This window comes from Fukomys damarensis, unplaced genomic scaffold (genome assembly GCF_012274545.1).
Source record: "Fukomys damarensis isolate Sample0158 unplaced genomic scaffold, DMR_v1.0_HiC HiC_scaffold_22, whole genome shotgun sequence".
In the NCBI taxonomy this organism is placed as follows: domain Eukaryota; kingdom Metazoa; phylum Chordata; class Mammalia; order Rodentia; family Bathyergidae; genus Fukomys; species Fukomys damarensis.
In genome coordinates, this window is record NW_022900934.1 from 12,890,369 (window position 1) to 12,901,687 (window position 11,319).

The following is an 11,319-nucleotide window of genomic DNA, read 5'->3' on the forward strand; positions in this document are numbered from 1 at the left end:
AAAAAAAAAAAAAAAAAAAAAAAAACATAAACAGGCCAGGCATGGTGGCACACACCTGTAATCCCAGCACTCGGGAGGTTGAGGCAGGAGGATCACTGTGAGTCTGAGACCAGTGTGGGCTATGTAGTTAGTTCAAGGTCAGTCTCAACTACAAAGTCATACCCTGTCTCAAAAAAACGAAACAAAACAAAAACAACAACAACAACAAAAAAAACAAACAAAAAAGTCACTATCCAATCCATAAAGACTAATTTTCAGAAAAACAGCCTTTCTCTCTGAACACCATTTATAAAACCACAGGAAATATGTACTTATACTGGCAAAATACTAATTTTTCTCCCTCCACATGAGATTATCACTATAAAAAAATAATCACCTCAGAGAGAGATTCTGAGAGACCTGACTACTACATGGTCCTAATCACTAATGGTACAGCTGTTTCCACCTGCTGTTTCAGGAGAGCAACCAAGTACTTCAACTACAGAGAATTTTTCACATTCTCTTTCATGTTTTTTGTTTTCCCTGCTCTGACTCTTTTCTCAATGCTAACATGTTCAACAATCACAAAATAAAGCCCCACCTATTTTGAGTCACATGAGGGCCTTGTTCCATGGACAGCATGCCATCTGGCCAGGAACCTGGTTGACTAGATGGTGCTGCTTGGCCATAGGGATTGATCCCCATTCCCATGGGAATCTCACCAGGCTCTAGGGGAGTGAAAAGAAAAGGGTTAAGTTTTCATATAAGCCAATAGTAAAAATTACCTTAAAATAACTAACGGTATTTTTTTATGACACATACTCATCTGAAGCTGCTGCTGCTGATGCTGCTGATGCTGCTGCAGCAACATTGGCCTTGCACCCGGTATGCTATTTGACCGAAGAGGCAAGACTGGCACAGCACTTCCCACTGAAGGTCTGGGTAAAGAAGCACTGTAATCTCCTCCTGGCCTTCCCATAGAGTTTGTACTCATAGGTTCCATTCTGCTGGCCTTTGAATTTGGTAAGCCCCAGTCTCCTGAGGTAGGAGCCTGGCTCACAGTTACATTTCTGTTTGGTCCACCTAAAACAGGTAAAAATGATTAGGACTTTTCCATAACATGATGAAATCCTCTTTGTGGTCAATAAGATACTTCCTTTGCCAAATCACTCTGTCATCCTGAGAACAGTCCTGGCCAAATATAGTGATAGTTTAAATTAGCCACTGTTGCCACATACTGATTATAAGCTAAAATAATGTCTTCAGCAAACAAATTCTGTAAGAGTTTAAATAACCAAGACATAAAATATCTTTATGAAATGTTGATATTTTTAAACTTTTCCCAATTATTTAAATAGCTTAACACACATATTGAAATTGTGCTTTGTTCAAAAGCATTTTTAAGCATAAATACTAAATAGAAATAACCTACCCATGTTTGAGCCATAATTTTCCTGACTATCCATCATTCTTGGAGTCCCACCCAATAGGGGATGCTTTGGTAACATGGGAAAAGCGCTGATATTCTTTATTGGAGGACTTGAGCCAACAGTAACAGGGCTATCTAGAGACACTGCTCGGCTATATGGAGGACGAATGGACTGCACAGGTTGTGGACTTCTCAAACCTGTTAAAAACACAGAAGCACACTACATAAATATCCCATGCTGATTCAATACATAAGAGATCAAGTCCCCTATAATCCCAGGACTCAGGAGGGTGAGGTAGGAGGATCACCACATGTCCGAGGCCAACCTGGGCTACACAGTGAGCTCAAGGCCAGCCTTAAATACATAGTGAGACCCTGTCTCAAAAAAACAAAAAAATAGGGATTGGGGATTTAGCTCAGTGGCATTGTGGCCTGCCTCACAAGTGCAAGGTCCTGAGTTTGATCCATGTTAACAAAAAAGAAAACATGTAAGTCATCAAGTACAAGATATGAACACCACCATTCCCCACATGAAAATGTCCTTCTCACAAAAACAAATATTATATTCCCTTACAAAATCAATGCTAAGTTTAAAAAATTATACAGTAGAAATAAAGTAGAAACAGCAATTTCAGTGTTGGCTGAAATGCTGGACATTCTTCTACAGCCAGATATGTTATGTATATTTCCCCTTTTTTTAACCCCAATCTGTGTGATTGATCTGACTATCCATTTCAGTTTAGAAAACAGTACCAATGAAAATCAATAATCACCATTCTAGGTTAACTGTAAATTATGCCTTCTCAACAATATATCTCCTTGTTAAAATGGTCAATGAGTAAACACATAAGAAATACAGGAGAACTTAGCGAAGAACCAGAGGACAGGTTTTAACCTATCATCTGAGTTGGGTTTTTGTTTTTTTGTTGTTTTTGGTTTGTTTGTTTGTTTTTTTTTTTTTTTTTTTTTTTTTGGTACCATGGATCAAACTCAGTCAGGACCTTATGCTTTCAAGGCAGGCAGTGGCAACACCAATGAGCTAAATCCCTGGCTTAAATTGGTTTTTAATCCAATTCTCTGTGGCTAAATTAAACGTAAGTCCTAGCAACTACTACTCATATGAATAAACAAAAATTAATATTTTCCTACAAGTTACATGGATACTTGGCATATTCATTAGAAATGGGATTTTGAAAGAAAACAAAAAACAAAAAAACTTTGAAAAACACACTGAATTAGCCAGGCATGGTGGTGTGCGCCTGTAATCCCAGCACTCGGGAGGCTGAGGCAGGAGGATTGCTGTGAATTCGAATCCAGCCTGGGCTACACAGTGAGTTCCAGGTCAGTCTCAACTACATAGTGAGACCCTGTCTCAAAAAAAAAACAAAACAGCTCAAACAAAAAAACACACTGAATTAGGATGAGAAAATGAAAGGCAGAGTATGTCTCAATTTAAATTGTAGTTATTATATCCTGGTTTTGGTATAAAACCACATACAAGTAACAGAAAAGTTTCAAACAACAAAAACTAGTTTACCTTTACCCAGAGAAGTAGTTCCTTGAAACATTTGTTGCTTGCTCCCCAAATGACTACCATTTGTTGATACAGGATTATTGTAAAAATCAGAACTACTCAGATCACCAAGAATAGCATCTAGATTATCCAAGTCTCCAGATCCCTGAAAATGAAATTTCAAAAATTAACCTATGTAGCATGCCAGATACACATCTATAAACATGTTCATCGGAAGAAAATATATGAAGGAACAAATAAAATATAGTATTTTCCTAAAATGATAATGCCCAACTTAACACCTGGCTTCTTATGACTCCCATCCCTAATCTTCCTCCCTCAGAAGTATGAACAGTTTACAAATCACCAAACTTGGTGCTTTAAAAAAGGCATTTTTGTCACTTAGACATTTAATTTTCAAACTATATTTTCCAGCGAAGAAAAAAATTTGTTTAAAACAAATTTTAATGAATATTTTCCAGTTAACAATCACTATCTATCTATCTATCTATATGCCTTCTATAAGAAGTGTGATTAATAGTACAAGTGGCAAGCTGGTGTCTAAACAAGATATTCATGGGATGCTCTAAAAAGAGTGATCAATAAATGTGAATGAGCACTAGCTCGAACATTAAACCCACACCCTAACTGCGAGACATCTCCAAGCCTTTTAGTTGTGCCTAGAGTAGTTTTTAAGAGTTTAAAAAAATGCTTACATACAATGTGAGCATGTAAATGAAACTTGATTATTAGAAAAGAATCAAAATTGGGCCTGGGATTTAACTCAGTGGCACTCTGTCTTGCAAACACAAGGTCCTGACGCTGATCCCCAATACCAGGAAAATCAAAATCAAAATTATGTTCAATTGAAATTTTTTTCTTCCTTCTATAGTAGCCTTAATGACCCAATCTGCTTGTTCCAACATTACAGCCTAAAACTTTTCAAATTTCCAGGTGAATTATATCCAAAGTTTAGAAGATACACAGCTGTTATTTCAAAATTGCATCACAATACTTTGCTAACACCCAAAAGTATTACAAAGAAATGAAAACCCAAGACTAACTTCCCCTAAATAGGGAATTGCTTAGATAAGACTTAAATTAGCAAACAAATATTTGTGTATAAAACATTATCTTTCTAAATGGATGACACACATGACTAGGTTCAAACAGAGAGAAAAATCAATTACCTCTTCACTTGTTTCCGTCTTAATTTTACGGTCTTTCTCTTGAGTTGAGCTGGGAATGGAGGAGCTGCTGCACTGACTCGTTTTATTATCCATCCCGTCAACTTGGGGCTGTACTTCTTTACAGAGTGTATCACTGGGATCATCCCTATCCAGCAAATATCTAAGAAGTGCATTATTCTCCTTCTTCTTAGGACTCAGCTGCTCCTGCTTGACAGTTCCTTCACCACAAGCAATTGTACTGCTGGTGTCTTTCCCAGTAGCTTCTGCAGTAATTTTAGCTACTTCAGCTGGTGAATTCCCATTCTGCAGCAACTTATGCAAAATCCGGTGCTTCTCTTGCAACAGTGAACCATGCATGCTGGACGTGGAGGAAACACCTCCAGATGTTGAGGAAGAGACTCCAGAGGGGCTGGTGACACTAACAGAAGAGTCTTTACAACCTGAATCTAAGGGGGAGTTGGTCAAGGAAGAATGGCCTCGGTCATCAGAAGAGCAGGTGAGTAACTGCAGCAATTTTTTATGACCTTTGCTTTCCAAAGGACCCTTCTGATTCTCTGCCCCTTCACCACTGTTCTCCTTACTTTCTTTGTCATTGAGGTGATCTCTGCTATTTGACTGACACATTGTACTCTCCACTGGATTCTGGTCACAATACATGCCTAAAGGACTCTTAGAATCCTGACTGCTCACTTTACTTGGTTGGGTTATATTCATATTTGGAGAATTATCCAGTTTGGGTCCTGGTGAAGACAAAGTAGATAAAAGAGAAGTCCCCACACCCTCACTAATGGCTTGCAGGGCACTGAGAGAGCTGCTGGAAAAGTTGTGGCTTCCTGTACTGCCAGAAGATCCCATGGGAGAGTGTACTCCTACATTTGGACAAAAATTAGGAAATTAGGCTATTAGACAAAATAGTACTTTAGTTTCTAAAACAAAAAAAGAAAGAACGCTACCGTGAATACCTGCAACAGGAGAAAACTGATGTGACACCATCTTTGGACTCCCACGATTACGAGGTGAAATCATAATGTTCTGCTGGTTGGAGCCAAGACCAGGACTACCATGTGGAGGACTACTCATGGTGAGCCCATAGTTGTTGTTTTGGTAGGAAGACGGTGACTGCATGCTTGGTCCGGCTGTCAGTGAAGCAATGTTATTGGAAGCCCCATACCTAGCTCCGCTCAGCTGCCCTGTGGTGCTGGGGTCTGCCAAGCCATAGGCCCTGCTGCTCAACATCTGTAAGCCTTGATTTGGTGACATGCTCATGCTGCCTACTGAACTGTTGCATCCAGCAGCAGGAGGTCTAACGCCTTGTCCTACAGGACCTGGATTTGATCTATACCCATTCTGTTCTCTGCAAAGAAAGAAATATCAAACTTTTACTAAAAAATTACAAGAATGCATTAAAGCCCAGAATTACATTTGGGGCAACAAAGAGAGGAAATGGAAAGAGAAAAAGAGAAGGATGAAGTAACTGCCTAGGAAACGTACCTTCTTTTAGGTGTCATTCCAATGCCTCCTGCCACACCCAATTTAGGTACTAGATCACTAATAATGTATTTTTTAGTAAGTCAGAAAATCTAAATTAGAATGACACCACCACAGTGCTATGGAGGATTCCAGGTGGAATCTCTCAGCGAGGCTTTAGTAGAATTGCCACATGTCTAGGGGTTAACCTGAAAATACCTGAAAATTTACTCAAGATAATTAATGGGTGAATATTCATCTGTTGTTTAGTTGCCATTAGCAATAATACCAGCAGTTACTACACTTTATTCTTACAATATACTTTCAAACTTTAAATTCAGCCCCTAAAATCAATGTAATACATCATTAGAAATCAAAAGCCAGGAGTGGTAGCACATGCCTTTAATCCCAGCACTATGGAGGCTGAGGCAGGAGGACTGCTGCAAGTTCGAGGCCAGCCAGGGATATGTATAAGTTTAACATCAGCCTGAACTACATAGTGAGACCTTGTTTCAAAAAACCTAAAAACACACCCAAAAAGAAATTAATGGTAACAGAGGTAATCAGATTTTATATGCTCTTTATCCACCAGACTTCACATCTCTTCACTTTCCCACAAAGTAATTATTTAGTGAAATACTCATTTTTACATAAAAATATATTCATAAAGAAAACAATCTAGGAATCTAAATCCAACAGTTTTTGCCATTTCTCTCATTAACTTTATCTCTTTTGTTATTTTATTTATCTATTTATGTAGGTACCGGGGATCAAACTCAGGTCCCTGTGCCTGTGAGGCAGACGGCAGAACCAGTGAGCAAAATCTACTGCCCATAACTTTTTCTCTTTTTATGTTAATAAAGCATCTTGTGAAAACACTGCATTTAACACACAAATGCACAGAAACCTATCATTACCTCTGAAGAAAATGAGTTGAGACAAAACCATGACGATCATTTGTTACAGGATTTCGGAAGAGTTTGCTTTTTGTTTGGGCAGTCACTATAGTTCCATCAGCCAATGAAAAGCGATACACTGGGGTTTCTGCGTGGCCATGAATATAAGCTGTTAAGTGAAACACACTATTACTAGTATTTACAATCAGTTAAAATAAATGCTTATATATAGAAGAGAGAATTGTATTTCAAACCCAAAATTTTTTTTAAATGATCCAGTGAAAGATTGTACTTGCACAAAAATTTCAATCAAAGGCAATAGGCTCAAGAATTATTTTGCAGGCAGCCGATCCTCAGATCCGCAGGAGGAGGGGATGACAATGAGGCAGGGCCCCACCCTCCTGGGGCTCCCTCTTCCTCCCCTCTCCTTGGATCCCCTCCATGGTCTGACTGGCTCAGGGCAGCAGGAAGCTGTAGCCACAGCAACAGTAGCCAAGGTGGGAGGGGTGGCCTTGAAGTCCCCCAACTCCATCCTACACGGCCTCAACTCTAGGCAGAGGATGAAATTTACATGGTCAATGCAGTTGCAATGGACTGAGCCTAAGGCAGAAGCATGGCCCCTATGTTCCTGTGCCCGCAGGATGTTGCAGCAAGGCGTGAAATCTCAGGCCTGGCCCACAGATCCTAGTCCTTCTGGCAACGACACAGTGACCAAAGGGCCGGCCACAGAAACCCAACCAGTCGGCTCCAGGGCCCACCACAGGTGGGGGCTCACCTTCCCTACACCACCGGCAGTCCCCACCCCAGCACCTGCACTGCTGCCCTGACACAAGGCCTTCTCCTACCCCTCTCCAAGCTGGCAACGCACCACCTCACACACAGTGGGGCCCACCCCACCTGTGCCCGTGCCCGCACTGCCCGAAGGCTTCTGACTACCACTCCAAGCTGGCGGCCCATCTCTGGACCCACATGCCCACTTGCCCCTACCCATGCCCTGACAGCTCCAAGTCCTTCTGCTACCCTTCCAAGCTAAAGGCCCACTGCCACACGCACCATGCCACCGACACTCACCCCTATCCTTGACCGCACTGCCCCAAGGCCTTCTCAATCCCCTCCTAGCTGGCCACCCATCGTCTCTGTCATGACCCCACCACCACGCCGGACTGCCGGGCCATCAGCTGGCACCAGTGCTCCACCTGCGGCCAGGCCTTTGGCCAAAGACACCTCCTGCTTGTGCACCAGCAAGGCCACCACCAGGCGGAGGGCCAGGGGGATAGAGAGTGAGTCCCTACCGGTGGCTCATGGGCCCCCTCTGCTGCCTGCCCCATGAATAAAGAGGTGGGATTTCTAGGCCAGCTGTACAGATTTGCAGTTTCTACTGACCTGGCAGGAAGAGACTGGCCATTTATACCAGGCCTGAAAGTAGAAGGCTGAGGAACTGTGCTCACCTGAGGGGCAGGTGTCACCCAGACTTAGCCCTGGGTCCAAAACTACGGAACTGGAGCTATGATTTGGTGGTGCTGGCTCTATCTGGTTCTCCCCCCGCATTTCTATGGCAAAGGTAAAAAGTCAGCAGGTATCCTGCCACAGTTGGTGAGGAGTGTGGGCAAAAAGGCTCTCCTTATTGCGTCAAATCAAGGTTTCACTTAATGACCCCATCTTGGCCACACGATCATTTCAGACACTTACTTCCCTGCTGAAATGATTTCACCTGTAGGAATTTATCCTATAAACTCAAGCATGGGGAAAGGGTATAAAGAGCATGGCAGCAGGAGAGCTGTGGCCAGATTTTATTTATTTTTTATTTATTTTATTTATTTTTGGTACCAGGGATCGAACTCAGGTCCTTGGCAAGGCAGGCAGTGGAACCACTGAGCTAAATCCCCAGCCCTGTGGCCAGACTTTCTACAGTCCACGAGCCCATCACTGGGGGCCAGAAATGAATGACGATGCTGCCATGGAATGGAATGGGTGGCTGTAGGGAGAACGTCATCACTCCATGAACTCGTGTGGAACGAGCCCAGAGATATGCAAGGGGATACCAGAAGAATAAAGACCCATGACAGTACTAAAATATCTGACAGCCTAAACCTTGGAGCCAGTTCTGCCTGCCTCCTTTGGATATGTGAGTCTGTGGACAAAACACTGTCCCCTCTCTGGACTCGTACCTCATCTGTAAAACAAGAATGTCTTAAGGCATTGGGAAGGGGCAAGCATCCTCTTCTCACCCTAACAGAAGAGTGAATGACCTAGCACAGGACTGCTCTTTGTTCCATACATTGTACTGATCAACTACCAAGTGCTACACCCTGCGTAGAACATTAGGGATACAGCACTGAAGACAGACTTGGCCCAGTGAGGACAGTGTACACTAATCAAGTAGTGGCCCAAAAAAGGCATGCTAGGGCTCAGGATTTAGCTCAGTGGTGCCACCACCTGCCTTGCAGGCTGAAAGTCCTGAGTTCAATCCCCAGTACCAAACCAAAAAAGGGTGGGGGTGTGGTGATGCAGGCCTGTAGTCCCCACAATTTGAAATTGGACATCTTTTTTTTGTGCTGAGGATCAAACTCAGTACCTTGTGCTTGGGAGACGGGCAGTGGCATCACTGAGCTAAATCCCTGACCCATCCCCACAATTTGGAAAGCTGAGGGAGGTGGATCAAAAGTTCCACCCCAGCCTGAGCAGCTCAGCAAGACCTTTATGGGCCTGGGAATTTAGATCAATGATGGAACTCTTGTCTAGCAGGTGCGAGGCCCTGGGTTCAATCCCCAGTCGACCCCCCAAAAAAGCCAAAACTAGAAGTATGGGAGCCTTGTTGTGTCCCCCTTTCCCCAGGTACAAGAATTATAACAAAGCTGTAATAGTGACGTCTGCGGTGTTAGCTTGGGAGCAAGTCAATGGAAAGAAACTGAAATCTGGGCCAGGGATTTAGCTCAGTGGTTCCAGCACCTGCCTCACAAGCACAAGGTCCTGAGTTCGAAGTCCAGTACGCACCACCCCCCCGCCAAAAAAAACTATAGAAACAGACCCGTACTTATACTGATATATGACAAACCCTACCTGTAGATCAGAGACAGGCTTTCCTGTAAGGGATCTGATAGTGCATATTCTCTCCCTCTCTCCTCAGGACTGGGGCTTCACAATGAGCTTATTATTTTTTGAGACAGGATCTTGCTGAGTTGCCCAGGCTGGTCTTGAGCTTGGAGTCTTCCTGTCTGAGCCTCCAAGAATGCTGGGATTATAAAGGTAAGCTACAATGGCCAGCCAGGTAATGTATATTCTCAGGTTTTACAGGCTAGAGCGTCTGCCACAAATAGTTAACTCTGCTGCTGTAGTGGAAAAGTAGCTATACACAGTATTACACATACATGAAGGGGTGTGGCTGTGTTCTGATAAGACTATAGAAAGTCAGTGGGTTAAATTTTGCCTCTGGTAATTTACCAAACCCTACTGTAGATGAGTAGGGAAAGGATAGACCTATCAACAAATAAGGTTACAATATATAGTTGAATGGGATCCTGTGATATGCAGAATAATGCCCCCTAAGTATGTCTTGGTATAATCCCCAGAATCTCTATCAGCATACACACAACAAAGGGGAGCTTGTATAAATTTAAGAATCTTCTCTGAATATTTGGGTACGACCAGTGGGATTACAAGGGTCCTTATATGGGAAAACAGGGCAGAGAGGAGTGCTAAGGAATTTGGGCAGCCTCAGCCTGTAGAAGCTAGAAAATGAAAGGAAATGCATTCTTTCAGAGAGCTTCCAGGGCTATGGACACTTTCTTTCTAGATGGGGCTGACTTTGGACTACTGATCTCCAGAGATATAAGAAAAAAAATGTGGTGTTTAAAGCAAAAAATAAAGAAAAATTATTTTCCAACCAGAGACTGCACCAGGTATGGTGTCACATGCCCATAATCACAGCACTTGGGAGGCTAAGGCAGGGGGATCACTGGAACTTCAAGGTTAGACTGGGCGACGTAGAGAGATCACAACATACCTGAACTACATAGTGACATCCTATCTCAAAAAAACAAAACAAAAAAGACTTATTTTCCTTCCCCCACACCTACAGTCATGTGTATAACACACCCAACCATCTAGATCAAGAATCAACTCCGAATGTCTTTACCTTCTTGATAGTGACGTTTCTGGGACCATGACTGCCCATCATTAAGACTAAAAAACCTCTGAATACACCTTCGGATTATATCTTCAAAGCCAGGCCTCATGGAGGATCTTAGTGAATTTGTATCGATATTAACAACTTTTCCTATAAATAGAAAATAAAGATTTAAATGCTACCCAGAAGTATTTATGCCTGCCTATCCATGGCTTAGCACAAAAATTAAAGCTATTAAATCATTATTCTGCCTTTTCTAGTCTAAATTTTTGTTTTTCCTCGAAGACATAGTCCTGTAGGATGCTGTTATATCTACACGTTCTGCTAGGGGTATGAGAATATACATACTGTTTTGTACACTTCCTGTTTTCTCATAAGAGAATCTTTTATTGATTCATAAAGAATCTCTCTGATACACCCAGGTAGTGTCAGGGGCTAATCACAGAAGGACCAGGTGACTAGAGGACTGGAACTATCAATTCCACCTATGACTTGAAGTAGGAAAATAAAAACTCTTGAAACAAGACCCAGGTTAGTAAAAGAGGGGAAAATGCCTGGAGAGGGTATAAAACTTCTCCAGGGGAAGTTGAGTTTTTCAAGTGATCCTTGCTGATGTGCAGAATGAAGAAGCTGCAGTTAAAAAATCCAAAAGTAATTATGGAGAAGCCCAAGACAAAAACTGGGTAACCTACTGACTTGGTATGGCTCTTGGATGAGAC

The 11,319-nt window shown here is 42.3% G+C and overlaps 2 protein-coding genes across 2 annotated transcripts in view; one reads left to right on the top strand and one right to left on the bottom strand.

Annotated features, from left to right (window-relative positions):
- Positions 1-11,319, bottom strand: part of Ncoa3 (nuclear receptor coactivator 3) — a 120,111-nt gene that overhangs the window by 16,997 nt on the left and 91,795 nt on the right. Inside the window, 8 exon segments of the mRNA XM_010626279.3 lie at positions 581-707; positions 802-1,062; positions 1,412-1,606; positions 2,946-3,087; positions 4,112-4,980; positions 5,074-5,465; positions 6,496-6,643; positions 10,610-10,750. Of these exon segments, the coding sequence (XP_010624581.2) occupies positions 581-707; positions 802-1,062; positions 1,412-1,606; positions 2,946-3,087; positions 4,112-4,980; positions 5,074-5,465; positions 6,496-6,643; positions 10,610-10,750 (2,275 nt within the window).
- Positions 7,116-7,952, top strand: Znf575 (zinc finger protein 575). The gene is given in 4 exon segments (XM_033767064.1): positions 7,116-7,189; positions 7,191-7,322; positions 7,324-7,372; positions 7,375-7,952. Coding segments are annotated over 4 exon segments (639 nt in total). The 3' UTR covers positions 7,759-7,952.